At 31.3% G+C, this 26729-nt stretch overlaps 3 protein-coding genes and 1 pseudogene across 5 annotated transcripts; all 4 read left to right on the top strand.

The window, feature by feature from the left end:
• Window positions 1-6491, top strand: LOC100808079 (uncharacterized). Of its 2 annotated transcripts, XM_006577841.4 has the most exons (6): window positions 1-589; window positions 2183-2479; window positions 2626-2841; window positions 2941-3009; window positions 5578-5637; window positions 6166-6491. In XM_006577841.4, exons 1-6 carry the CDS (start codon window positions 131-133, stop codon window positions 6379-6381), a joined length of 1317 nt encoding a protein of 438 aa, XP_006577904.1. In that variant the 5' UTR covers window positions 1-130; the 3' UTR covers window positions 6382-6491. The 2 variants fall into 2 exon arrangements, with proteins under 2 accessions (XP_006577904.1, XP_040870658.1); XM_041014724.1 differs by lacking the exon at window positions 5578-5637.
• A 5644-nt stretch (window positions 6492-12135) lies between these two features.
• On the top strand, window positions 12136-15107 carry LOC100305816 (COBRA-like protein). The gene is made up of 6 exons (NM_001250165.2): window positions 12136-12220; window positions 12310-12392; window positions 12709-13162; window positions 13629-13788; window positions 13871-14133; window positions 14676-15107. The coding sequence occupies exons 1-6, from the start codon at window positions 12142-12144 to the stop codon at window positions 14978-14980; spliced, it is 1344 nt and encodes a 447-aa protein (NP_001237094.2). The 5' UTR covers window positions 12136-12141; the 3' UTR covers window positions 14981-15107.
• A 2640-nt stretch (window positions 15108-17747) lies between these two features.
• LOC121174754 (5'-methylthioadenosine nucleosidase-like) lies at window positions 17748-20416 on the top strand (annotated as a pseudogene).
• Window positions 20417-21904: 1488 nt separating this feature from the next.
• Window positions 21905-25937, top strand: LOC100800253 (5'-methylthioadenosine/S-adenosylhomocysteine nucleosidase). 2 transcript variants are annotated; one of them, XM_003522722.5, is made up of 8 exons: window positions 21906-22067; window positions 22153-22216; window positions 22543-22634; window positions 23037-23143; window positions 23858-23932; window positions 24297-24371; window positions 25081-25173; window positions 25382-25937. In XM_003522722.5, exons 1-8 carry the CDS (start codon window positions 21974-21976, stop codon window positions 25577-25579), a joined length of 798 nt encoding a protein of 265 aa, XP_003522770.1. In that variant the 5' UTR covers window positions 21906-21973; the 3' UTR covers window positions 25580-25937. The 2 variants fall into 2 exon arrangements, with proteins under 2 accessions (XP_014629875.1, XP_003522770.1); XM_014774389.3 differs by lacking the exon at window positions 22153-22216 and having other exon boundaries at window positions 21905-22086.
• Window positions 25938-26729: the final 792 nt, after the last annotated feature.

Here is a 26729-nt window from a genome sequence, read left to right as displayed (position 1 = left end):
GGGGACAAAGCAGGTCTGCTTGGTGGTGGATGGAAGTAACTTTCCTTTCCATGAGCTAAAACAAACAAGACCAACGACCAACGTTTTTTGAGCACATGTTGTGTTTGCCCTTTTTCTCTTACATTTATATATGATGATTAAGATTTACGTGTATATATATACTTTGTTTGGGGAGCCACGTGTGGGGTTCACAGTTCACACCATTGCTGACAGATACAATAATAATGACCTTCTTCCTTTCCTTCCTCCTGCTCCTCCACTGTGCTTAAACTCATTAATAAACCAAACACAGGCAAAAGAAAAGGGTGTTACTGTGTTAGTGTGTTACCTTTACCACTCAGAAACAATGGAGAGTAAGAGAAAAAATGGTGGGAAGGGAGAGATTGTGGATGGTTCCAAGATTATGGAGTTAGTTGGAAACGAGCAAGTTTTCAGCAACTTTGTGGACCATAAGTTTGATGAGTTGGATAAAGACAGAGATGGCAAACTCTCCATGAAGGAGCTTGAACCTGCCGTTGCTGACATTGGTGCTGGTCTTGGTTTGCCTGCTCAAGGCACTAGTCCTGATTCAGATCACATCTATTTTGAGGTTTTCTTTTCTTTCTTTTTCTTGCCCAATATCTCTACTTTTTTTCTTTTTTGGGATTTTGTCTTGTTTTGAAAATATCTTGGATTGGAATCTTAGCAATGTTGTGTGTTGGGTGGGGGGGTTAAACATGAAAGAAGATGTACATGGCTTTATTTGAAAGAAATTACTAATGAACTAACAAGTCTTTGTCATTTTTTTATAATTCCCACTTAGAAAACAAGTGATAAGACTCAAACAGGTTGCTACATAGTGTCAAACTGACTTGCTAACAAGATTGATGTTGTAAGGGGCTGGCTATTTAGCTTTATTTGACTTTTGTGTTGGCTTAAGCTTTGGCAGTATTCGAATGCTTATTATTTTAATTCTGTCCCTGACAATACTGTCATGATGACTAAGAAAAAAATTGTTTACTTTTCATCAATAAAATACTCACTACCGTCCTCTGATTTGCTTCGGTTCCTATGTCTTTTGGTTTCCATTTGTTAAATTTTTCTTTCTGTATATGTGGCCTCTTTGCAGACTCTATAACTTTTTAATGCTTCAGATGTAGATGAAGAAACAGTCTGAGTCTGAACTTGGGATAAGAAAAAAATCTTAAATAACAATATGCTTTTTAAAATTATTGTTAGTGTGATGCTTACTTTCTAGAACAAGTTCTCAAAATTTTGACTTCTAGCTGATCCCAGAAGTACCATAGTCCATGAACCATGTTACCTTGGTCGGTCCGGTGGAAATCAGCAGCTTTTTCTGTTGCAATTGCTTGCCCTGCTCTATTTTTCTTTTTATTATCTTCCTGGTGACAGAATCTGGTGATGTATCTAGAGGAAGAAACAATGTTAAGATAGCAATTATAACCGTTAATATATGTTAAATTAATAAATTATATGTTAAACCATACTTGATTCTAGACCCTACTGCTGAAAAGCTGGAAAATTTGTAGTTTATATTAGACTTTAGAGTAGCAAAAAGTTAATCTGTTATTATAGTTAATGATGGATTCCTGGGACCCAAACTGCTAGTGCTCCATCTGTGGACAAGTAAAGGTGTTCCTATAGTGGCGTGCTTTGGGAAAAAGCAAATCCTTACCTATATATATGCTAAATATGGGCAAACAATAAATACTAAAAAAATTAGAGTACAAGACACCTTAGCCCCAATAAAGAAGAAGAAGCAATATGATTCTATTTGATGACATGTTAGCATACAATGTGGATTTACCGTAGGGCTTTTCCCTTTGGTTATTTTCCTTTTATTCTGTTATTTATGAAATATGAAGTACTATTATCATGCTAGAACTATATATTGGACCAACAAAAACTACCTGGTGGGCTGTAATTTTAGCCAGAAATGGATTCTATATAGGATCAATATGTGTTTGTGGGGTATATAGGTATTATTGGGTAAACCAAGATGTCAATCTGCATCCATTATATTTTTTAGAATAAGAGTTTGATTTGTCATTATATTTTCAATATAAGTCTCCAAGTTCCTTTGATGATTTCTACATGTACTACCCAAATATCCATGCATTAATTTGTACTACTAATTGAACAAAACTAAAAGAGTAGAAAATTCTATTGACTTGTCCTATAGGTCTTGAATGAATTCACCCATGGCAAGCAAGAAAAAGTGAGCAAGACTGAGTTCAAAGAGGTTCTCTCGGACATTCTTTTGGGCATGGCTGCTGGACTAAAGCAAGACCCTATTGTTATACTTCGCATGGATGGGGAAGATCTTCTTGAGTTTGTTAATGGTCCAAGTTATGAAGCAGAAATGGCATCCATTTTTTCTCAGATTGAGTCCCCTAGTGGATCCCTTCGTGAACATGTGATTGAAGCTTTTGGGAGACTCACTGTTGATCAAGGAATTCCTCCAACATCAGATTCTTGGGTAAATGCAACTATTGTGTCCTTGAAAGATGTTTTTGAAACTAGAATTTGTGTGATCGAAACATGGTTAAAATAGATTTCATTTAGAAATATGTCTCAACCTTCTTTCATTTCCTTACCCTCCTGGTTTGTCTTTTTTTCATCAAGGTTTTCAACAACATTGTGGATCCAGCACTATCTCAAGCTGGCCCTGCTTTGGACAAGCCTGCTGCTCAAGAGACATTTTTGGAAGAATTTAAGAAAGTGGCATTGAGCGTGGTTGATTTTCTTAAAGAGAAACCTGTCATTGTTGCCCACAGTGAAAACACATTTGATGGACGCGGTGTCAAGAGACTTTTATCCAACAAGTTTGAATTAGACAGGGTTTATTTTATTGTGATTCATTGCGATATCTTTCTTGTTTTGAATTTACTTTTTTTAAACATCCATACATGAAATTTACCACTCTATTGCGTGATGCAGACGTTGAACTTAGCTTTAGAGAATCTGCCGAAAGATCGCAACGTAAAAATATCAAAGGACTATCTGCAGGTGGTGTTGAAGATATACTTTTGTAATTGCATAATATTTTATTTTTCAATTTTTAAAATAGGATTTAGTAAATAAGTTGATTTTTCTATATTTTAGGGGTAAGTCAGTTTTAATGGATTAGCCTAGTCAATAAGTGATTCCTTATCTTTAAGGAGCAAGTTAGTTTTAATATTTTGTTTTGCTAATATCTTGTTATCTAATTAGTTTATCTTTTGCTATTTATTGTATCGTTGCTGAGAACAATTTGAATTAGAATAGAATAATTCTATTTTCTCTGCATACGTATTGTCTCTCTTCTCTCCTCTGTTTTTTATAATTTCCTCCACAAAACCAACAATTGGTATCGAGAGCCTTATTCTTACGGGACTTGTACCATGGAAGGTGAAGCAAGTTTTTTCCACATAACTCTTCCAATCTTTGATGGAGAGAATTATGATCTTTGGGAAGTGAAAATGCAATCCTACATGGAATCTTTGGATTTATGGGATGCTGTGGAAAAGGATTATGAAATATATCCGCTGCCTGAAAATCCCACCATGGCCCAAATTAAAAATCACAAGGAAAGAAAGATGAAGAAGGCAAAAGCGAGATCATGTTTGTTCACTGGTGTTTCACAAATGATATTCATCAGAATCATGACTCTTAAATCACCCAAAGCAATTTGGGATTATCTGAAAGAGGAATACGCTGGAGATGATAGAATACGAAGCATGCAAGTGCTGAATTTAAGGAGGGAATTTGAGCTTCAAAGGATGCAAGAGTCAGAGACAATCAAAGAATACTCAAACAAATTGTTGGGTATTGCCAACAAGATAAAGTTGTTGGGAAGTGATTTTGCTGATTCGAGAATTGTAGATAAAATTTTGGTAACGGTGCCGGAGAGGTATGAAGCATCTATAGCTTCATTGGAGAACACAAAGGATCTGTCGAAAATCACATTGGCAGAAGTGCTACATGCCCTGCAAGCTCAAGAGCAGCGAAGGTTGATGAGGCAAGATCGTGTTGTCGAAGGTGCTTTGCCCGCCAAACATCATGAAATTGATGAAAGCAAAAAGGATTTTTTCAAGAAGAATCAACCAACAAGCAGCGAAAACAGTGCAAACAACCAAGGTAAGGATAAAAAGAAAAATTATCCACCTTGTCAGCATTGTGGCAAAAAAGGTCATGCACCTTTCAGATGTTGGAGGAGACCAGATGCAAAATGTAACAAGTGCAACCAGATAGGGCATGAAGCGGTGATCTGCGCCAACAAAAATCACCATGATGAGGGAGCTTAGATTGTTAATCAAGAAGAAGAGGACCAACTGTTTGTGGCCACATGCTTCTTGAGTAGTGAATCAAGTGAAAGTTGGTTGATTGATAGTGGTTGTACGAACCACATGACAAATGATAAGACTCTATTCAAGGATTTGAAGCCAACTAGTGTCTCAAAGGTTAGAATTGGGAATGGTGACTATATTCCTGTAAAAGGAAAAGGAACTGTTACAATTTCAACGTGTTCAAGTATCAAATTAATATCAGATGTTCTTTATGTACCTAACATTGACCAAAACTTGCTAAGCGTAGGTCAGTTGATTAAAAAGGGATTTAAAGTGTCCTTTGAACATCAACATTGCTTTATCTATGACAATTTTGGCCGGAAGTTCTAAGGGTTAAAATGAAAGGTAAAAGTTTTTCATTTGATCCAGCAGAGGAGGAGCATACAACCTATTTCACTCAAGTCACACCCACGGAACTCTGGCACAAGAGACTTGATCATTGCCATCTTGAAAGAATGCTAAACATGAAAAAAAGGAAATATGCAAAAGAAAATTTGAATAAGTTTCAAATGGAGGAATGCAAATCTGTTAGCACACCAATGAATCAAAAGGTGAAGTTCAACAAGGAAGAAGGTGTTGATAACATTGATGAAAGATATTGTGGGAGCTTGATTGGATGTCTAATGTATCTCACTACAACAAGGCCAAACATTCTATTTGCTCAAAAGAACAAAACTAGAATTTTTGTTGACAATCAAGTAGCCATTGCTATTGCAAACAATTCCGTGTGTCATGGGAAGACTAAACATTTCAACATCAAGTTCTATTATTTGATAAAGATGCAACAAAGTGGTGAAGTGAACTTAATTTATTGTAAGTCTAAAGATCAACTGGCTGACATGTTTACAAAGTCATTACCTATCAACAAACTTGAACTCAAAGAATTGGAGTTTGCAGTTCCAAAAGCAAGGAGGAGTGTTGAAGATATACTTTTGTAACTGCATAATATTTTATTTTTCAATTTTTAAAATAGGATTTAGTAAATAAGTTAATTTTTCTATATTTTAGGGGTAAGTCAGTTTTAATGGATTAGCCTAGTCAATAAGTGATTCCTTATCTTTAAGGAGCAAGTTAGTTTTAATATTTTGTTTTGCTAATATCTTGTTATCTAATTAGTTTATCTTTTGCTATTTATTGTATCGCTGCTGAGAACAATTTGAATTAGAATAAAATAATTCTATTTTCTCTGCATACGTATTGTCTCTCTTCTCTCCTCTGTTTTTTATAATTTCCTCCACAAAACCAACAGGTGGCACTAGATCTGGTGTCTCCATCTGCTGGTTTACCTCCAGTTGGTGCAATTGAAGAGGTATGTTGCCAATGCATGCAGACACAGTCAACCATCCACATTCCAACTTACTTCAGATTCATCTAGCTGTCAATTGCTTTCACTCTATTGAATTTTGTATGCTGCTGAATAAAGAACTAAACTAGGCTGAAAATATAGGAGATTTGTCACATGTTCTGTTGAAGTGTTCTTAGTACCTTCATTTATTAGTGATTCTGGAGCAATTTGTTTTATGATACTCACTAAAAGCTCAAAAATCACTATTGGCATGAGTCAGTGCTACTGCTAGTGCTTATAGTAGAGATTGTCACATATTTATTGAAATGTTCTTAATTAAAACTATTGTTTATAAATTGAGGCTGGTGCAATTTATTTTATGATACTCAATAAAAGCTCAAAAATCTTAGTTGGCATGAACCAGTGCTACTACTAGTGTTTATGTTTTTCAGGTCATGCCAGCATAGCATGAGATACAATGATGCCTTACAGTTTATGTTCATTGCATCTTCCTGAGCCAGAGATTAAAAACCTGCGTGTTTGATTTTACAGATTGATAAGGTTATTGTTGAAGCCTTTAAGATGGTGAATGCAGATGACACCAAGACAGTTAAAGAAGACGAATTCAAGAAAATTTTAAGTGAAATACTGGGTAGTATCACGTTACAGTTAGAGGCAAATCCCATATCTGTTTCTTCCAATTCAGTTGTGCATGAGCCTTTAGGCTCATCTTCTACACTCTTGCAGCCATCTAGTGAAACAGCATAATTGTCTCAAGTTTGTGACGGGTCAAAAACTAAGTACAATAAGATTTTTTATTCATGGAAATTGTTACTGACATAGTTTATCTTTTAAGAAATCACTTTGTATGATGTGGATTATTTATGAATCTGAAAATTATAGAATGCCATGGAAAGAAAAAAAAATGTTAATTATCCCTTGCCGGGCTTGTTTATCACTTCAGTTGTAATTTAGATAGATGTGCTGTACGCCTTGATGGCAACATAAAAAAAGAGAATATAATAATATGGCATACATTTTTCAAATCACTGTCTTTGGAAATACAATATACCAGCAGTTGGACAATTGTTGAATGAATAAGGACTGAGGAGCAAAGAAAAAGTTGTAAATATAAATTAATATGAATATGGATTTTGTTAGGCACACACCATCTTTATTTTGGACCGTTTGTTGTTTTTGCATACAATTACAGGGATCAACAGGCAGAGGCAAAAAAGTTGAAGAAATTTGGGATGTAGGACTATGCCGGCTAGAGGATACCTTAAGTAACTTGTTTTTTTTTTTTTTGGTACACAAGTACCTGAAAGTATATGCAATGACGAAACATCTATTTAATAATTCTTTTATGAACAACTGATCATGGGCAATAATGGAAGCAAGGAGTGTTCGTTAAGAGTTATCATCCATCAAACAACTTGTTTCATAAATTATTATTTGACTTGTATAAAGGCATAACTACTTAATTAGGCATAGTGTTGCGTCTATTACATGAATTTTAAAACATGTCAAACAATATTTTAAATTATTCTATTTTCTTCTTTCATTTTTTCCAATTGGATAACATTTTTTTTATCTCGTGTATGGTAAAATACAAACTCAGCTTCATGCAATACCCATTCGTACTATATGGACTAGTGCATAGCACGACTGATTTGAATGTCCATAATTTATCGTGCATATCAAAGAATTACTCCCATAGATGACAAAAATATGTTCTCTTTTTGAATTAGCCCTTTGTACTATTCAATATTCAATAAGTGGGGGTGGCGAAACTATCTAAGAAAATTGAGGTGTAAAAAATGATTGGTCTGGCTAGGTTGATAATTTTTAAATTTTGATTTAATAACTCTTGAAAAACATGGCACAGTGTTACTTGTTTCAAAACCTGCAAAATTAGGGGTATTTGGTTTTGTTGTTTTTTGTTTTCATTTTCACTAGAAATAAAAAATGGTGACGAAAATGTGTTTGGTTGAATTTTTGAAAATATTTTCAATAAAAATATTTTTTCAAACCAACCAAAAAATGAAATCAATAAAATCTCATTTTCAGTGTTTTCAGTTTCTTTTTTTTTTTTCACCCCTTCCAATTTTTTCCATATGCTTCTCTCTCTCTTTCTTTTTTTCTTCTCTCCACAGACAATAAACCCAACTCAGTTTCATACGCTTCTCTCTCTCTCTCTCTCTCTCTCTCTCTCTCTTTCAATCACATTTTTTCCTCTCTCAAACCAGTTTGCCTCACACCTCTCTTCGTCGATCCTGCTCCGCCACACCACTACCATTGCTCCGCTGCACCACTACTGCCACAACACCATTCCCAATTGACAATCTCTTGGTGAGATTTGCTTCATGTCTCATTTTTTCTCATTTTTTTGCTTCATGAGTCCATTAATGAGAGTTTTAGGATTTTCTATGTTCTACTTATTTCTTTAATGAGGATGATAATTCTTCATTTTAGGGTTTCTATTTGAGGGTTTTGAGAATTGGTTGCTTAATTATGTTATTCTTCTCCTTTCATCCCAATCTTTTCTCTTCTACTTTGAGTGTTGTTGGAGGATTGTCTTCTTTGTGGTTAGCCACCATAACAAGAATTTTTTTAAACAGGGATGGTTAAACCAAACATGTTTCCAGAATTCTAATCTTTTGAAAATGAAAATAGGAAATAAAAATACAAACCAAACACACTCTTATGGACTACTCTAGCAGTTTTTGTTATCACTCCCAACAAGATTCAAATTAGATGGCTCAAATATGTAATTAATGAAATCAACTGTCATAAAACTAAGCCCTAACGAACTTGTTTCCTATTTATAAGATATACTTTTTTATATATAAGATTCAATTCATATTATTTAATGCATTAATTATTTTTAGACTAAAAATATCTCTAATTAAATAAGAGATATGTTATATTAGCATATATTTAAAAGAGCAAAACATTAATAATAATAATAATAATAATAATAATAATAATAATAATATTTTTGAAGAAGTATATAAATTTAGGATAAGTTTATTGTTATCAATTAAATTAATATTTTTTTTAATTTTAATGAATTAAGTAATTGAGTCTTGTAAATAGCAACAGAAATACTCCTTTCATCTCATTAGAATTATTGTGTAAGGGAAAAAAATTATCTTAAAATAATTATTATATATGTTAATTCTTCAATATAATATTAATTACTTTTTTCACTTTTATATCTCTTATGATATTAATGATGAAAAAAAAAATCTTTAAATGAATTAATGATGATTTAAGATTAGTTTTATAATTTTTTTTATGTATGTATTATTTTGGTACGGTGCAAATAACATTGTTGAAATTAATTATCAAGTTATGGAAGCCCAGCTGTCCCTCCCTAAAGAAAATCCGCTGGTTAGGCAGTGATGTAGCATCACATAGTTGTTGGGGCATGGGAGCTCAGCGATTGGATAGTGTAGCTGCGTATAAATCTAGGTCATGGATAAGTTCTGGACACAACCAAGGGAATATGTCCCTTCTTGCTCTCCACAATTGACACTGTCACCAACACCAAACATAATATCTACACTTGAATTCTAATTAACGAGACCACTAGACAATTTGCTTTAAAAGTACATCATCGTCCAATAAAAAAATTATACTATCATATTTATAATTTTGGAATTCTTTTATATACTTTTAGTTTTTAATATAAATCACATTTCTTTATCCTTTTGGTTTTGGAATCCAAGCCTCTTGAAGTATTGTACTTGGGTACCGCTGGCTCATCATAAATAGCAGCTATATAGGAGAACATTTCAGGTATATGCTTTGTGAAACATAATATGTAAATATGTTAGCGTAGATGATAACTAGACCACTAGACCATCACAATTCATTTTGAAAAAGGTTCATTATAGTCCAATAAAAAAATATTTCTGTGCAATAAAAAAATAGTTTATATAAAATAATATAAAACAGTTTTATATTATCATCCAATTAATATATAATAAATTTATTAATAATAATTATATTAAAAATCATAATAACATTGATTTTTCATAGATTGATAGTATAAATTGTTTTATATTAATACATAACCATCAAATTCATTATTTTTATACTGAAGACAATTGTTTTTCTTTTTATTGCATGTTATGTTTTTATCTTTTGGAATCCAATACTTTCTGTGCGAGTGTACATTTGTATCTTATTTCGGGTATATGTTAAACAGAAAGGACTACTTGACAGAAGCAGTCGCCGTCCCCAATGAGGAACTGTTCTTATCGTTCTCATTCAATATGTTTTCAACAGAAAGAACTCGGTAGTTTTTTATATTCATCTTCTCTGTTTTGAAAAATGAAAATGCTCGCCAAAAAGTAGCATATATATTTTCCTTTTGTTAGTAGATTTTGGACTTTTTTTTTTATAGAGGTTATAACATGCTTTGCAAAACATCAGAAATAAGAAATGAAAAATAAAGATAAAATCCGTTGCAAGAATTAAATATGCATGCCCATAATTTATGTTTTCATGATCAATTGATATGATTTGGAGACTTCATTTACACTATTTAAACACATCTAGTTTTCCAAAGATAAATAGACCAATCCCAATCCTTTTAGATATTTAATGTCCTTTTGAAGGTTCGGCAGCTAGTGGACAAAGGCAAGAAGCCATGCCTCAGAACAAGGGAAATTAAAATATCAAGCTCAACCATTATTTTTGGTGTGTAAAATTTTACATTTCAAAATAAATATTGGGCTTCAAGGACATACCAAAATAACAAATAAATCTTAGAAATCACAAAACAAACTTGAAACATTTGAAATTCTCATTATTCTTAAGAATTTATTCGCGTGAAACATGAGTCCTCATAATTTATAGACTTTCTTGTTAATATTAATTAGGACAATAAAATGGACAAAATTTAATGATGATAAATCCAATAAAGGTTGATATAGAAGAGTTTTTCAAATAATTTTTGAACATTACATAATTCCTCTAACCCCACATTTAAACCCGACCACTTTCTAAGGAAGACTTGGTAAAAAAAAAAAACAGTCAAATAAAAAATTCATTTTTAGATAAACTCAAATTTGAAATTTAATTTAATTTTAGAAAATAATTAATGCAAAAACAAATCTAAAAGATCCTTATTTGCGTGACACTAAGTCCACTTAGTCCAGTCTCGTACATGTATGTCGTATCTCTACTAGTCTATTTAAAAGTTTAAAACAAAACTTAATATATAAACACTTAAAGGCATGCAAAACCAAACAATGTGTGGGACTTATAACTTTCGAAATAATCTCATATATGCAATAGCTTGAACATCTATTCGCTCCTCATTCATTAATGTATATTGGAGTTTCATCACGGCAAGAAAAGAGAGGAGTTATCAATACTCTTCGGCTTAACTCCTCAAAATCAGTTAATCTCTTGTATAAATCCAAATGACAAAAATAGATATAATTTTTGTAATAAAAAAAGTAATTTTGCAAGTGTCAATAAAGAATATATTCCCTCAATATAATAATTTGTCAAATAATAATTTATAATTACTTTATATCTTTTAAATATATTTTTAAAATAAAATTTGTTATTAAATATTATTGATAGAAGTTATTATTGGTTGTGGAATGATGAAATTATCTTGTTTATCTCTATTAATAAAAAGTTCATTTTTAATATCATTTTAACATATGGGTTTCAACCTACTTCAATCCTATAAAATTAGTTAATAAATAAAAATTGTTTTCAGATATATATACTATGATGGTCATATTAATAATTGACTTAAGATCTTCAATATTATAAAATATAAATTATATGAGTGTCAATCATATTTTAATTTAATCATATTATTAGTTAATGTGAGATTTTAACATCTTTGAAATCTAAAGTTTATAGTACTAGTTCCCATGGTATAGTGGATAACACTATAAGTCCAACAAAAATTGTTAGAATAAATTTTAATCTCATCTTAGAATGTTGATTATAAATTTAACTCAATCTAACAACAAAATTAATTTATAAAGTGAAAATTATTTTTTATTTATATATTCTAATTTGATTATATCACTTGTGAACTTGGATCAACATTACTTTTGACGACCAAGTTTACTTGATTTTCTTCCTTGTGCATCGTTTCCGTTGTAGCTAAAGGAGGACAAGTACCATATCCAGGAACAACAATGCATAAAAAGCTGTCTCAATAAGTAATGACAGGTCAAGAAAACATGAAAGGTCCTTTCACCAAGTCTGGTGCATTAGCAAGCTTTGGTCAAGAGGATTTATTTGTAATTTGCTCAAAATATTATTCTGTAGCTTGTTAGCAAGCATTAGAGTGGAATCTATGAAAGGTTCCTATAATACTGGCCAAATTCAGGATTTGTCTAGTCATAATAAGTAATTGATATTTCCAATGACCCCTTGTTTGATCCGAGTACTATAATAAGAAGCAATAGATAACGGGTTTCTCTAGATTGATACACAACTTATTAAATAAAAGTCATCCAAACCTACCCATTGTCAACGGAAAAAATGGGGCTGAATGTTCATCGCGTACATTCTCCTACGCTGAAGTCGATAATACTATTACTTGCTCTCTGCACTTTATCAGGCAATGCACTTCTCCTTTATCTGCTGCTTTTTTTCTTCTTCTATATTTTCTCCTTTGCTCATTTACATCGTTCTCAACCTTCTCTGCAGATTGTTATGACCCATTGGATCCTAATGGGAACATTTCCGTAACTTTTGACATCTTCCAACGTACTCCAGATAATGGATATCTGGTTAGTAGAATCACACGCTGAAATTTGATTTTTGAACCACATATTTAGTAGCTTCACAGTTATGCTCAGCAAAGTGTAGCAAAAGTTCCCCGGGAGCTTGAGAAATTATTGATAAATACTGAAAGTACAAAATTTCCAATCAACTTGGTCATTTTGATCACTGTATACTATATAGACAAAGACTATAAATTTGGTCTGAATATATAGAGGCACTTGTAGTTGATTCTTTTGACTACTCTAATTACTTGATCAAGTTCTTCTACTGTTTTGAATATAATATATATTATGAATAATCTAGATTGAATGTTTTGTGCAGGCAAGGGTGACCCTTCAAAACTACTATCAATATCGGCATGTAGACAAACCTGGGTGGAAACTAGGATGGACGTGGGCTAACAATGAAGTGATATGGTCAATGAGTGGTGCCATAGCAACTGATAGAGGGAATTGTTCATCTTACAGCGGCTCTCAGATGCCACATTCATGCAAGAAAGATCCCACCATAGTTGATCTCTCTCTAGATGCCTCACAAAACAGGTCAGAGCATTGTTGCCGTGGTGGCCTCCTCTCTCCCTGGTCTATTGATCCTTTCTATGCATTCTCTTCATTTGAACTTGAAGTGCGCAACGTGGGAGATAACCCACTTGGACAAGCACCTATTAATCTTACATTGATGGCCCCAGGTCCTGGTTACACTTGTAGCCCCCTTCTTGACACTGATCTCTCAGTGTCCTCAGATTTTGGGGGACTAAGACAAGTTCCTGTTCTCAGTAAGTTACACTTCTTATGTCATGTAATATTCTCATGCAACAAATGGTTTTTCTTTTGTTGTCGCACTCAAAGAGAGCTCCCTCAGATAGAATAATTAAAGAAGCATGAGACACACACAATCTAGATGCATTTTAAGAAAGGATTTGATTTAGATTTTAATTTCCATGAAGTCATGCACAGTAAATCTAAAGATTTTTATACTATTAATCAATTAAAAATTATCCTATGATTAACAAGCTCAACAATCTTAGCATAACAATTTATGATTTGAATTTAAATGACATGACAATCTATGATTTGAATTTAAATGACATGTACAATAAATGTAAAGATTTTTCACTGTGGATCAATTAAAAGTAATTATTGTCACACTCAACAATCTTAGCATGACAATCTATGATTTGAATTTAAATGACACTATATGATTAGTGTACTTAGCACAGATTTAACATTTTTGCATTTCAGGAACTTGGAAGTCAACATGTGCATACTCCAGTTTCTTAGCAAACACAATACCGGTATGCTGTGTTTCCCTCTCATCATTTTACAACCCCGCCATCACATCTTGCCGTAATTGCAGTTGTGGATGCAGAGAAGCAGATAAAAGTACAGCAACTTGCATAAGGTGCATTTCAATTGCTTACATTTGTGAGCATGCCGTTATTATCATCCTCTCTCCTTATTCATCTGTATGCTTATATAACCAGGTCTAGTTCCTTGTCACGGTCTAATGAGGACAACACAATTGATGAAATGATTGAATGCACCGACCACATGTGCCCAGTTCGAGTCCATTGGCATTTCAAGAACAATTATATGAACCAATGGAGGGTGAAGCTTACAATTTCTAACTACAACTACAACAGAAACTACTCAAACTGGAACGTACTCGTTCAACATCCTGGTTTCACCCAAAAAGCGAGAACTTACAGCTTCAACAGCACTAAACTTCCCACCCTTGGGCTCCAAGGTACTTTCTTATTGTATACACTTCAGTACTTAACAATAATATTTAATCAAAAGAAGTATTTAAATTTTTTATACAACGTGAAACATTAGATTTAGTGAGTCTTTGGTTTCACTTTTTTGAAAATTTAATTTTCATCCATAATTGATTTTAGATATATTTTTATATATTTGATTTTACATTAGAAAAGATTTAAAATTAATTTTAAATTCAAAATTAATTTGATGTTGAGTTAAAACAACATTAAATCACTTGATTTAAAAATTTGTAAAATTTTACTTTTAACTTAGATTTTATAATAAAAATATCCAAATATATAAATCATATTACAAAATCAATTTTTTAGATCTTCATCCAAATCCAAACACACTTATTGTCACCCATGATCAAACCATATTACAAAATCAATTTTTTAGATCTTCATCCAAACACACTTATTGTCACCCATGATCATAATCTGTTTAGAATATAACATAACCCGTTCATGACAAAGTATAGACTACATTCGTTGCATTGACACTAATTAAGAAAGAAATTTCTGGTAGATGGAGTTTCCCTTTTTTGGGGGATAGATTATTACAACAATGAGCTAGTGCATTCTGATAAGGATGGAGTGGGTCTTGTGACTACAGAAATACTATTGGATAAAGATCCAAATTCTTTCACAGTAAGTAATGGATGGGCATTTCCGAGAAGAATATATTTCAACGGGGAGAACTGCGAAATGCCTTTACCTGACACGTTTCCTATGTTACCAAATGGTGGCTCCATTTTAAGAGCTACTTACTGTGGTTTCAGTCTTTTATATATCCTTTTGTTTCTTGCCCTACTACTGATCCTTTGGTTTTGAACATATACACCTCATTTTTTAAGAATCCTGTGTGTTTTCTTGTAATACATTTATGTTGATTGAAAATTGTTGTTGTATCTTGTATGTACAACACATGCAAATTCATTGTCAACTATGTGGTAATTTATAACTCATTCTTGAGATATGCTGGTAATAAACTTTCTAATGCTTTTTTTAAAATTATTGGTTGAAATTTATTTAAAGAGAAAATTTAATCGATTCCATAAAAAAATTAATTAATCAAAGTCACAAAATTTTGAGTACTGCTTATTTAATATATTTTAATTAATAATAATGATATATTGCACCATAAATTAAAGAGAAAATTAAAACTAAAATTATACAGTATGAAACGGAGAAGGACCAATATTTGCTCGATCCTCATGAAGAAATAAAGGAGCAACAGAGAATGAATATTCGTTTCAACCTTTAGGGATTTCACAAAGTTGTTAAAATTGTTGGATAGAAACTAGTTTTTTTTTAAGAGTTTAATGTTCATCTATCAGTTATGTAAAATTATTTTATATTATTATCTAATAATAAATTATTATTGATTTAAATTTTAAAATAATCATCATAAAAATCAATAAATTTATTATGAATTATGATTATTTGTTATATTTTTTCTTCTTTTTTTTAATCATAAAAAATGAGAGTAAGAACTTCTCAATCCATTATGAGTCATCCAAAAGCAAAGACTAAATTGCAATTTCATGAATCAGTTAAGTATTATTAAGACACTAACTCAAATCCTTTTTGTTATAAAGTGAATTTAAATTTACATCAAAATAAAGGAAAATGCTTTTTGTTACGAAAATGTACTCACGAAATCACATACGAATTATAATTACCAGTATGATTTCTGTTTCACTTCTTTCTTTTACTTTTTAATCTACTATTTTTGTCCAATCAAATAACATGTGGCTTTCGTACTTGTTCGTGTGAAAACTTTTCGTACAAATTAGCACGGTTCTGAAATGAAATAGATAAAAGATGATTTTTACTATATAAAAAAAATTAACGTATATTTTTAGCTTCAAAATATGTTTTTTTATAAAAAAAAATAAATAGTCATTTTTAATCTTAAAAATGCATAAATGTTGTGTATTTTTAATTCATAATAAAAATAAAAATTATATCATTTTTGTTAAACAATTTATTTTAAAGATAAAAATATATTTAATCATCTTTAAAATTATACATTGAGAATAGTTATTGCTTCACCAGAAACTTAAAAATTATATTTTTATGGTCCTTTGGTCTTGCCGAAAATATATATACGAGAGTAATAACGTGTTCATTTCTCGTAAAAAATGTTTTTATTTGTTTAATTTACGGTCTTTATCATTCAATCATATTGTTTAATCTGTAAATCAAATTACTTGTTCTTAATTAGTGATAAACTGCTAAATATATAGTATTGTCTGCGCTTGGGGACCAATCATATTCGTCGTTGGTACGTACCTTAAATATTACGATGCTATGTTATGTCATGTTGTGATGGTCTAAATGTTAATATTAGTATGGAATTTGAATGAATAATAGCTAGGCAGACGGAGGCACTTCCCATTAATTGTCAACAGAGGACCCTTCTCACTCTGATCTTTTTCATTTTCTTTGGGTTTAAGATCACTCACTCTAATTAGTTAATCACATTTTCCTTTCTTTTTATTTTAGCTACCTCGCTGCTGGAAAAGAAGCACTGTATGATGCTATGCTACTTAGTACTTACAAATTAGTCTCTCCAGTCTTTCTTTATAAGAATTAATTTAACCAATAACAAGAATTAAGAAATTTAATTACTTTATTTAACAGTATTAAATTTGCACAAAATTTATATGTTCTTTCTAAAATTATTTCTAGCATTAATAAAACATATTCTTATTCTTATTTCAAATATTTTTATAATTAGCTTTAAAACTTTTAATTTATCTCTTCATTAATATTGATATAATTGTTGTTTTAATTTTGATTGCATGTGAAAAAGATAAAAAAGATTGTTCTTAAAATGTTTCCATAACAAAGTTTTTTTTCATCCTATGACTCAAGATTTACAACAACTCATACATTTTACATAATTAAATGAGTTAGATTTTCTCGTTACACAAGAAAAAGTTATACTTTCAAGGAGTTAATTATATTAATATATTTTAATTATTTAATAAAATAATAAAAATGACTTATAATTAAGGGGATATTTATGAAAATATAATAGTTATAAAAAAACATCCTAAATTAGTTTTTATATATAAAATAAAGACTACAGGAAATAATTTTTAGTTTTATGCATATACCCTTAGAATTTTAGTTAATTTTAGTTTTGCAAGTTGCCAACCTTTCTTAGCATCATCCCTTAACAGTGATATTTTATAGTAAGGATAAAAATTGGTAAGGTAATGAAAGTATAAGACTAATAAGACTCATCAATATTTGTGTAGAAATTAAAAGTGAAATTTGAAATTAAAAATTGTTAAAATAACCTTTTTAATTAATTATCTATTTATTTTTTAGGTTTAAATATATTTTTCATTCTCGTAAAATTAAAAATATTTATTTTTATTGTTATAAAAATTTTAGTACGCTTTATGGTACTTGATAGAACATTATGGCGAAAGTTGATCCATGTAGCCGACCCCACTTAGTGGGATAAGTTGTTGTTGTTGTTGTTGTTTTCATATATGCAAAATTAAAAAATGTCATTTTTTTTTCTTCAAGCAAGGTTCGTTTATCCGAATTGGAAACAACCTAATCATGGTTCGGCAAAAAAATCGACACATTTACGGGAAAATTTTTTATAGAAAAAAAGTATATTTTCAATTTTATGAAGAAGAAAAAAGTATATTTTAACCTAATTTTTATAGAGGATGTTGAAGAAAAGTGGACCTTTGCTTTTCACGTATCTACATTGATTGAAGTGTCTACCTATGCACAATGGTGTAGGTTTCCACAGGGGGTTCCTTTGGTCCGTTATCATGGGACATTCAAAGATCTCAATATGAACTGGATTTGGGCTGGGAATGATCCAACTTTGGGTAAGATGTTTGTTCTTTTCAATTTGATGCTTACTGCACCACTTCTAACTACTCAAAAAGTTTAGGTAGCTTTTAAAGTTATCGATAGTTCAATTCGTTTTTTATTCTTCACAAGTGTTGGGCAAAATTGCAATGGATTGTGTTTTTAATTAGGTTTATGATGTATTGATTATTTGGAAGAAATTAGATGAGCTGGGAATAATGAATGGGTTGCTATCCCAATCAAAACCGTTACGACCAAATATATATATAAAAGTTTCTGCTAAGCTTAATGAAGCCTAAACTTTCTTTGTTTCCTGATTTTGTTGCATGGGGGGTGGTTTGAATGTGTGTTAGAATAACTATAACATGCCCCTACTACACGTCGTCAAGGAACAAAAATAAAGAAAGTGGTATTTTTTTTTTATTGTTAGTTTTCATTTGGTGAGTCCTGGTCCATTTCCTCCAGGGGTTGATAGTATAGGCACGATACCATCTGCTCTTGCAACATATGCTGCTGTTCTAGCATTACAACCATACTTGATCATCAATGCAGGCACCGCTGGTGGCTTCAAGGTGGCCACGATCTTGTCCCAAGCAATAGTGTTAGAATTGTTGGTTTTCTAGTTTTGTGTTCCAAAATGTCTATATGTTGCCTTTTTGTGTTAAAATATATCCTTTTTTCTAGTTTTGGCTTTGGTTCTATCTGTGTGGTATACTTTGTCCTTCTTTTTGCATTATCTCTTTTTACCTTCCAATAATATAATTTTACCTAGGAAAAGAATTATAATGATTTCAGCATTATATACCTCATCATGCTTTATTTTCTCCTACGACAATCAAGAAAAACAAGAGTAAGAGTAAGGTGGTTGACCTGTATACTAGCTATAAGTATACAAGCGGGTTGGGTTTTGTCAAGTTGGGTTTTGAAGACTTCCAATGTGTTGGCTAATTAATCAAGCGGATTAAATACTATTTTTCTTTTAAATTTTGCAATTAGCCCAGTTAGGAATCTTATTAAGAAACTACTTGCATAGGGACTTACAGTAACATATTTCAATATTTTTTGGTCAATACTTGTGGATTTTAAATTTTAAAACTTCTTGAGATATTTGGTTTGTGAAATGAATGCAAAATAGATACCTGTTTTCATTTTCAAATTAATTTTTTTTATAAACCTTCACATTTATTTTTTTAACCTTTTTTTCGTGCTTGCAATGTAGTGAGGTAGAAGTTTTGCTGTGTGTATGTCAGTGATGTTTGCAGATTTTTGATCTGTATGGAATTGGTTTACGTAAAGTCTTTGAAACACCCAACCTTGTAAAGGAGCTTAATCTAAAGGTGAGTACTATTTGATAAAATGATATGCTTCTGCAGAAAACAAAACTCTTGATAACAGTTAGTCTTATTCTAATTTCATATTGCCAACCCAAATCCCTTGATATCACAAAATAATTTTTCATCTGAATTATGTGTCATTTGTTAACCAGATTACCTGGATTGAAGAATTGCTTATGCATCTTGTGAAGTTTGTGCCTTTGAGCACAAAAATATCTTTCATCTTTGTATGATTGTCTTGGCTTGACATTTTGACTAGGAGTTCATTGTCTTTGTGCAAAACTTGAATGTTAAACAATATTTATGCATATTTCTGGTGGCTAAATTGTCTACTGGTGGCTCTTTAGATATGACAGAGCAGGATGAATCATCAATAATTGCAAATGATGCCACAGTTATAGATATGGAGGTAACCTGATTATTGGTGTTATACCTTGGGATATTCCACTCATCTATTGGGAATGGAATGAATCCACATATTCACAAATCACATCTTGTATCATGAAACAAATCCCCAATTAAATTGCAGAGGACTGAATAACTAGTAGTTGTTCTCATCTTTCCTTTGTGGAATATAGGCTTAACTCCCCATTTCAACTTTTTCTCCAGGGAGCTGCTATTGCATATGTTGCCGACATACTAAAAGTTCCTGCAATTTTTATAAAAGCTGTGAATAGTATCGTTGATGGTGACAAAGCAATTGTAGAAGAATTCCTGCAGAATTTGGAAGCTCTAACTGCTGTTCTTGATCTGAACAAGTTATTAATTTTATTAATGGAAAGTGCATATCTGAACTTTGACAACTCAATTTCACCTTATCCTCTAGTAGAAGAATATATTTCTACAGGGAGAACTGCGAATGCCTTTACCTGACATGTTACCTATGTTACCAAATGGTAGCTCCAGTTTAAGATCTACTTATTGTGGTTCCAGTCTTTTATTTATCCTTTTGTTTCTTGCTTGCTATTCCTTAAGTTTTGAACACACCTCAAATTTGAAGATTGCTGTGCTTTGTTGTAATACATTTATTTTGCTTCAGTTTTACTCTTGCTTTCTTTTTAACATTTTTTCTTCATAAAAAATGGAGTCGAACACTTTTTTTTATTGTAAAGATACAGTATGTATTATCATAAATTAAAGAAAAAGCTAAAATTAAATTAAATTTGTATAGCAGAATTGTAAAGGGATGAAGAATTCATATTTGTTCAATCTTTATTAGGAAATAAGGGAACAACTAATAATGTGAAAACTAATACTCTCTAGCACTTACAGATTTTATAAACCTGATAAAATTACTTGGTAAAAAACCGATTTTTATAATCACATCAAATGAGACTAAAGACCTCTCAAGAATATTATAAGAGTAGTCGTCTAATTCATAAATTTAAAAGTTTATAAAATTTTATATGGAGACTAATCATCTTTTATGATATATAGAGAATTATTGTTTCACGACAAATTTTATGGACCTTTGATCTTACCCTCCAAAAATAAATGTTTAATTACATATTTAATTTTTATAGTTTTTAAACTTATTTTTTTATTAATAAATAAATTTTTAGTTTCTGAAGTTGAATAAGTAAATTTTTTAGTCTTAAAGTTTAATAATTAAAAATATAAATTTTAGGAACTAAAAAATTCACTTCTTATCAACTATAAAGATAAAAAAAGATAAATATAAAAATTATAAAAACTAAATGAATCAAAAATAAATTCAAATCATTAGTTTTATTATTTGTTAAAAATTAAGGATAAGTAATAAGTTCATCTAGTCAGGAAAGTAATTTCAATGGAAAATTTGTCAAAATTCAAATGTTTTTATTAATTAATTTAAAATTACAGAATGTGCTTATATTTACCCAAAATTTAGAAGCACGTGTTTGTTTCGCGTAAAAAAAAAGTGTGTATTTGCTTTTGTTCCCGGTATTTATCAATCAATCATATTGTGTAATCCTTTGCATTTATCCAGGCATTTATCGATCGTAGTGTGTAATCCGCAAATTAAATTACTTGTTCTTAAATTAAACTCACTAGAATAGGTTTAGTCATTTAAATAGTTTACATCAAATCTTAAGCGTGAGACATCATTGAAATAAAAAAAAAATACCTGTTATTAATTTCTCTTAATATATTACACTAGTATCTTATCATGTATAAAACACAAGATAAATATTTATTTTATACAATTAAAATTTATAATAAGTAAATAACTTTAAACATATAAATTATATTATAACTAAATTTTTTAATAAATAAATATATTTAAAAATTATATTTTATATTTTATATTTATGAAAATAATTTATATTATGATATAAAATTATATTCAATTATCAATAAAAAAAATTTAAACTAATTAAAAGAGATAAGAACTAAGAAATTTTTAAATACGATTTAATCGAAGACAAACTTTTAAAATGTTTTGTCCAAAAAAAACTTTTAAAATGTTGTCCTTTTAAAGACAGAGAAATAACTCCTTAATCCTTATGGCTTGTAGAAGGAAAAAAAAAAAAGTAACTCCCAAAAATTATTCTGATTGAATTTATATTTATATTTATATAAATGGAAGACACGTTAACGTTGTGGGGAAAAAAGATAGAAGAGGAAAAGTCATAAAAAGCATAAGAATCTGCAACAAATAGTCATGGCTGCGCTTGGGGACCAATCAGAGGAACAAGCCATGGCTGCCCAACCTAAACCTCAGAACCGACCCATTTCTAACATCGTCATCGTCGTTGGTACCTTACGATTGTTATGTTAAGTTATATTGTCTTTTTTTATTTGATCGTGTTAATGTTAATGTTAGTATGGAATGAATAATAGCTATGCAGACGGAGGCACTTCCCATTGTTAACAGATTCCAGCTCACTGAGGACCCTGACACCCCGTCCGTCTCTCTCTCTCTCTCTCTCTCTCTCTCTCTGTGTGTTTTCATTTTATTAGGTTTTAAAATCACTTACTCTAATTAGTTAATCACACTCACACACTTTTTATTTTTCGACTAACCTCAGTGGAAATGAAATACTGTATGGATGCTCTGTTATGCTATGCTGCTTTTACAAATTAGTTTTTAGTCTTGTGCATAATCTTAGAATTTTTTGAAATAGTTTTTTTTTATTTTTTATTTTGGGGGGGGTTGTGGTTGAAGTAAAGTTAAAGTGTACTTTTACTTTTCACTTACTTTGATTAAGGTGTCCATGCACAATGGTGCAGGTTTCCGCAAGGGGTTCCTTGGGTCCGTTATCAGGGGACATACAAAGATCTTAATATAAGCTTGATTTGGCCGGGAAAAGATCCAACTTTGGGTAAGGATGCTTGTTCTTTCAATTCATTCTTATATTTCACTTTTTAAATTCATATCTGATTTTTAGCAAGTATAGGGCAAAATTACGATGGGTCACCGTTCTTAATTAGGTTTATGATGTATTTATTGTTTGGAAGAAATGTTATGAGATGGGAATAATGAATGTTGCTATGATGCTATCCCAATCCAAACCTTTAGGAACAAACATAAAAGCAGGATTTCTGCCGATTTTTATCGAGCCTGGACTATGTTTCCTGATTGTGTTGCATGGGCAGTAGTTCGGATGTCTGTTAGCATAACTATAATAACACCCCACTACGCATCTTCAAGGAACATAATAGAGTGGTAATTTTTGTTTTCACTGCTATTTTTCATTTGATGAGTCCTGATCCATTTCTTTCAGGGGTTGATAGTGTAGGCACGATATCATCTGCTCTTGTAACGTATGCTGCTATTCAAGCATTACAACCAGACTTGATCATCAATGCAGGCACTGCTGGTGGCTTCAAGGTAGGCACTGTCTTCCCCCAAGCCATACAGTTAGAGTTGCTGGTTTTCTAGTTTTGTACTCCAAACTGTTTGTATGTTGCGTTATTTGTTGATCTCTTCCTAGTTTAGCTAGCATTGGTCCTCCTTCCTGTGAAATTGTAGTCCTATTCCTTTTGCAATAATAGAATTGTAATGATCCGATACAATGTTTCCCTTTTTTATATCACTGGTGTTGGAGTTGATATAACTGTTTTGAATAAACATTTCAAAGAAAAAAATCTTGACCCTGTAATCTATGTTAAATAATGCTTTTCATATTCTTCTAAAAATGTTTTTGTAATTAACTTACAACAAAAGTGATCAAAACCAATTAAACTAAAACATTATTTGTAATCAATAATGGCCATTGATTTTATGTCTTATAATTTTATATATAACTTGTTTTGTAATCAAGAAATGGATTGAACTAAAATGTATGACTACTTTAAGTGGATTGATTGACCATATTATTGTGATCTGATTTGTTGATGACAAAATTATGTTTTACCTGCCTGTGCAGTTGTTCTACTTTCCACCCTTGGTATGCATGTATCAAATAGTAACTCTTTATAGTGAATTAAATGTTATAATGATTATGTTTGTAGCTAAAAACATTACGGGGCAGTCACAAATAAATGGATTTGTATGTACATGAACATATTTGTCTAAGTAGTATTCATTACTGGATGCTTTCAGGCCAAAGGAGCTAGTATTGGTGATGTTTTCATTGTATCAGATTGTGCTTTTCACGACAGAAGAATACCCATACCTGTAAGTGTGGTGTTATTTCTCTAGTTTGGGCTTGTTCTACCTCTGTAGGATACTTTGTTTTTTTTATATGTGTCTCTTCTTTCCTTCCAATAATATTATTTTATCCAAGAAAAAGAATTATAACAATTTCAGCATGACATAGCTGATACCACATTGCTCTAGTTTCTCATTTAACCATCAAAGAAAAAAGACAGAAAGAGTGAGGTGGTTGACCTGTCAAATCATTAATGTTGGCTTTCTTTTAAATTTTTCAATTGGCCCAGTTAAGAATCTACCGAACTTTTTAATAAGCCTCCATGCTTAAATATAGTGAGGTAGAAGTTTTGCCACCAACATCAATATACACTTGTAATGTCTTTTGCAGGTTTTTGATCTGTATGGAGTTGGTTTACGTAAAGCCTTTGTAGCACCCAACCTTGTAAAGGAGCTTAATCTAAAGGTGAGTGCTATTTGCTAAAATGTATATGCTCCTCCTGAAAACAAAACACTCCATTACAGTCATTCAAAATTCACATTGCCAACCCAAATACCTCAATATCACAATGTCTTGTCAGCGGAAATTCAGAATTAGGTGCCTTTTGTTAACCAGATTACCTGGATTCAAGAACTTCCCATGCATTTTATGAAGTTTGTGCCTTTGAGCTTTACATGTTTAATTTACTTTGGCTATCAGTCAGCCTGACACACTAATACACTATCAACAATAAATTATAGATGAATGGAGAAAACATTTTATGACAATGTAAGAAAAATTGTTAAGCTTTCAGGTGGTTGGCCTTTACTTTTTTCCGGTTATTAATATTTTATCTCTCACTGTTATTACTTATTACCTTTATGTGTGTTCTTTCGAGGCCAGGCAATACAATCTTGGCATAGTTTGGAGTTACCCATACCCTATTAAGTGAACTGAATGGAATAGTTTTTTTCTTATATATTGGTTTATGAGGAGGTTATAAATGTATTGCTGGCTTGGCATTGATAACCTTGCAAGTGAATAACCCGCTTTAACTTGGATCATAATAATAATAGTAACTCACTTTCTCACAAGATAAAGATCCTACTCAGAAACAAGGAGATGTTTCATTTGTAGTTCAAACACATGAAAATATACTTTGATTTATTTCATTACGTATTTGTCCGTATTTTAGGTGGGTAAATTGTCTACTGGTGACTCTTTAGATATGACACAGCAGGATGAATCGTCAATCATTGCAAATGATGCCACAGTTAAAGATATGGAGGTAACCTGATTATTTGGGTTAATTTCTAGAACTTATTATTTGCAGCTAATCTATGGGGAATGGCATGAATTCACATATTCTCTAATAATACCTTGTTCCATCAAATAAATGTCCACTTAAATTGCGCAGTACTGAATAATCAGTAATAGTTGTCATCTTTCCTTTGTTGAATATAGGCTTAACTCCCCGTTTCAACTTTTTTCTCTAGGGAGCAGCTATTGCTTATGTTTCTGACCTTCTGAAAGTTCCTGCAATATTTGTAAAAGCTGTGACTGATATCATTGATGGTGACAAACCAACTGCAGAAGAATTCCTGCAAAATTTGGCAGCTGTAACTACTGCACTTGATCTGGCAGTTGAACAAGTTATTAATTTTATTAATGGAAAGTGCGAATCTGAACTTTGACAACCCAATTTCACCTTCCAGAGTTTTTTTTTGTATGCAATGTTACACGGTGGGCTCCAATTGTACACTACTACCATTATTTGGTTGGGAATTTGTGAGATTTAAGTAAAAATACAAACTTATAAACTGAAGATATTGCAGCCCCACCTCCCATCTCTCTTTTGTACTGTTCTGGCCCTGCAGGCTGTATAAGTTATCTGGCAAAGATTGTGGCAATCATTGTAAACATGTACGATGACATACTTTAGTGAATCACATGTAGCATATGGATGATTATTTGTCTCTGAAATTTTCCATGATGATGGAATGATTGAGTAAGTTGATTTTAATAATGGAAGGCCCCTAATTCATGGTTGTTTCTGTTTGTTTGGAATTTAAATTTGCCTCGTACTGCCAGTTGCAATTTATGGCCTGTCAATATTGTTCGGACCTTAGGCAAACCAAATAGCCTCGTTTCTTGTACAAACGAATATAAGCTAATGAAATTCAGACATTAAACAAGGACAGTGTGTTAACACTGAGCTCAAGCACAAACCTGCTTGACTTTGTAAGCATATACATGGGGGGTGAAGGGGTTTCAAATGGCTTAAAAATTAAAATACACATGCACACACAACAAAAACGTGATCTTCGTACTTGGTGCCCTTGTTCATAATGCCCGGTTAAAACAAGGACCATGTTAGGAGATACTTAAAAACACTCGTTAAGTGTTCTTCAGATTCACATTAGATCACTTAAAATATTGAAATATTAGCTAACATAATTTCAGATAAATATTTAAATATTTAATTTCGCGTTGAGAAATTAATTATAGGTTTAAAATGATATTGAGAAATAAACCGAGTTTTATTACTAACTTTGCTTTTAAAATGAAAACATTCATCCAAAAGAGAGAGATTTAGTTCAATTGGTTGAGAAAAAATGTGAGTAACAAATCCTTAGGTATTCTTACAAATAAAAATAAAATAAAAACCTTCCAACATCAATCACTCTACTTAACATTATTTTTAACCAAACTCAATATCATTTAAAAAAATAAATTGTAAATACTTACCTATCACAGGCAAAACCTACCTCCCTGTTGTAAAATGATTACTTACATGTTTAATTTGTTTAATAATCACTTGTTTTCATTAATTTTTGAAATTTT

This window comes from Glycine max, chromosome 4 (genome assembly GCF_000004515.6).
Source record: "Glycine max cultivar Williams 82 chromosome 4, Glycine_max_v4.0, whole genome shotgun sequence".
Taxonomy (NCBI): Eukaryota; Viridiplantae; Streptophyta; class Magnoliopsida; order Fabales; family Fabaceae; genus Glycine; species Glycine max.
Note: the sequence above shows the minus strand (reverse complement) of the source record. Positions and strands in the feature narration are given on the sequence as shown.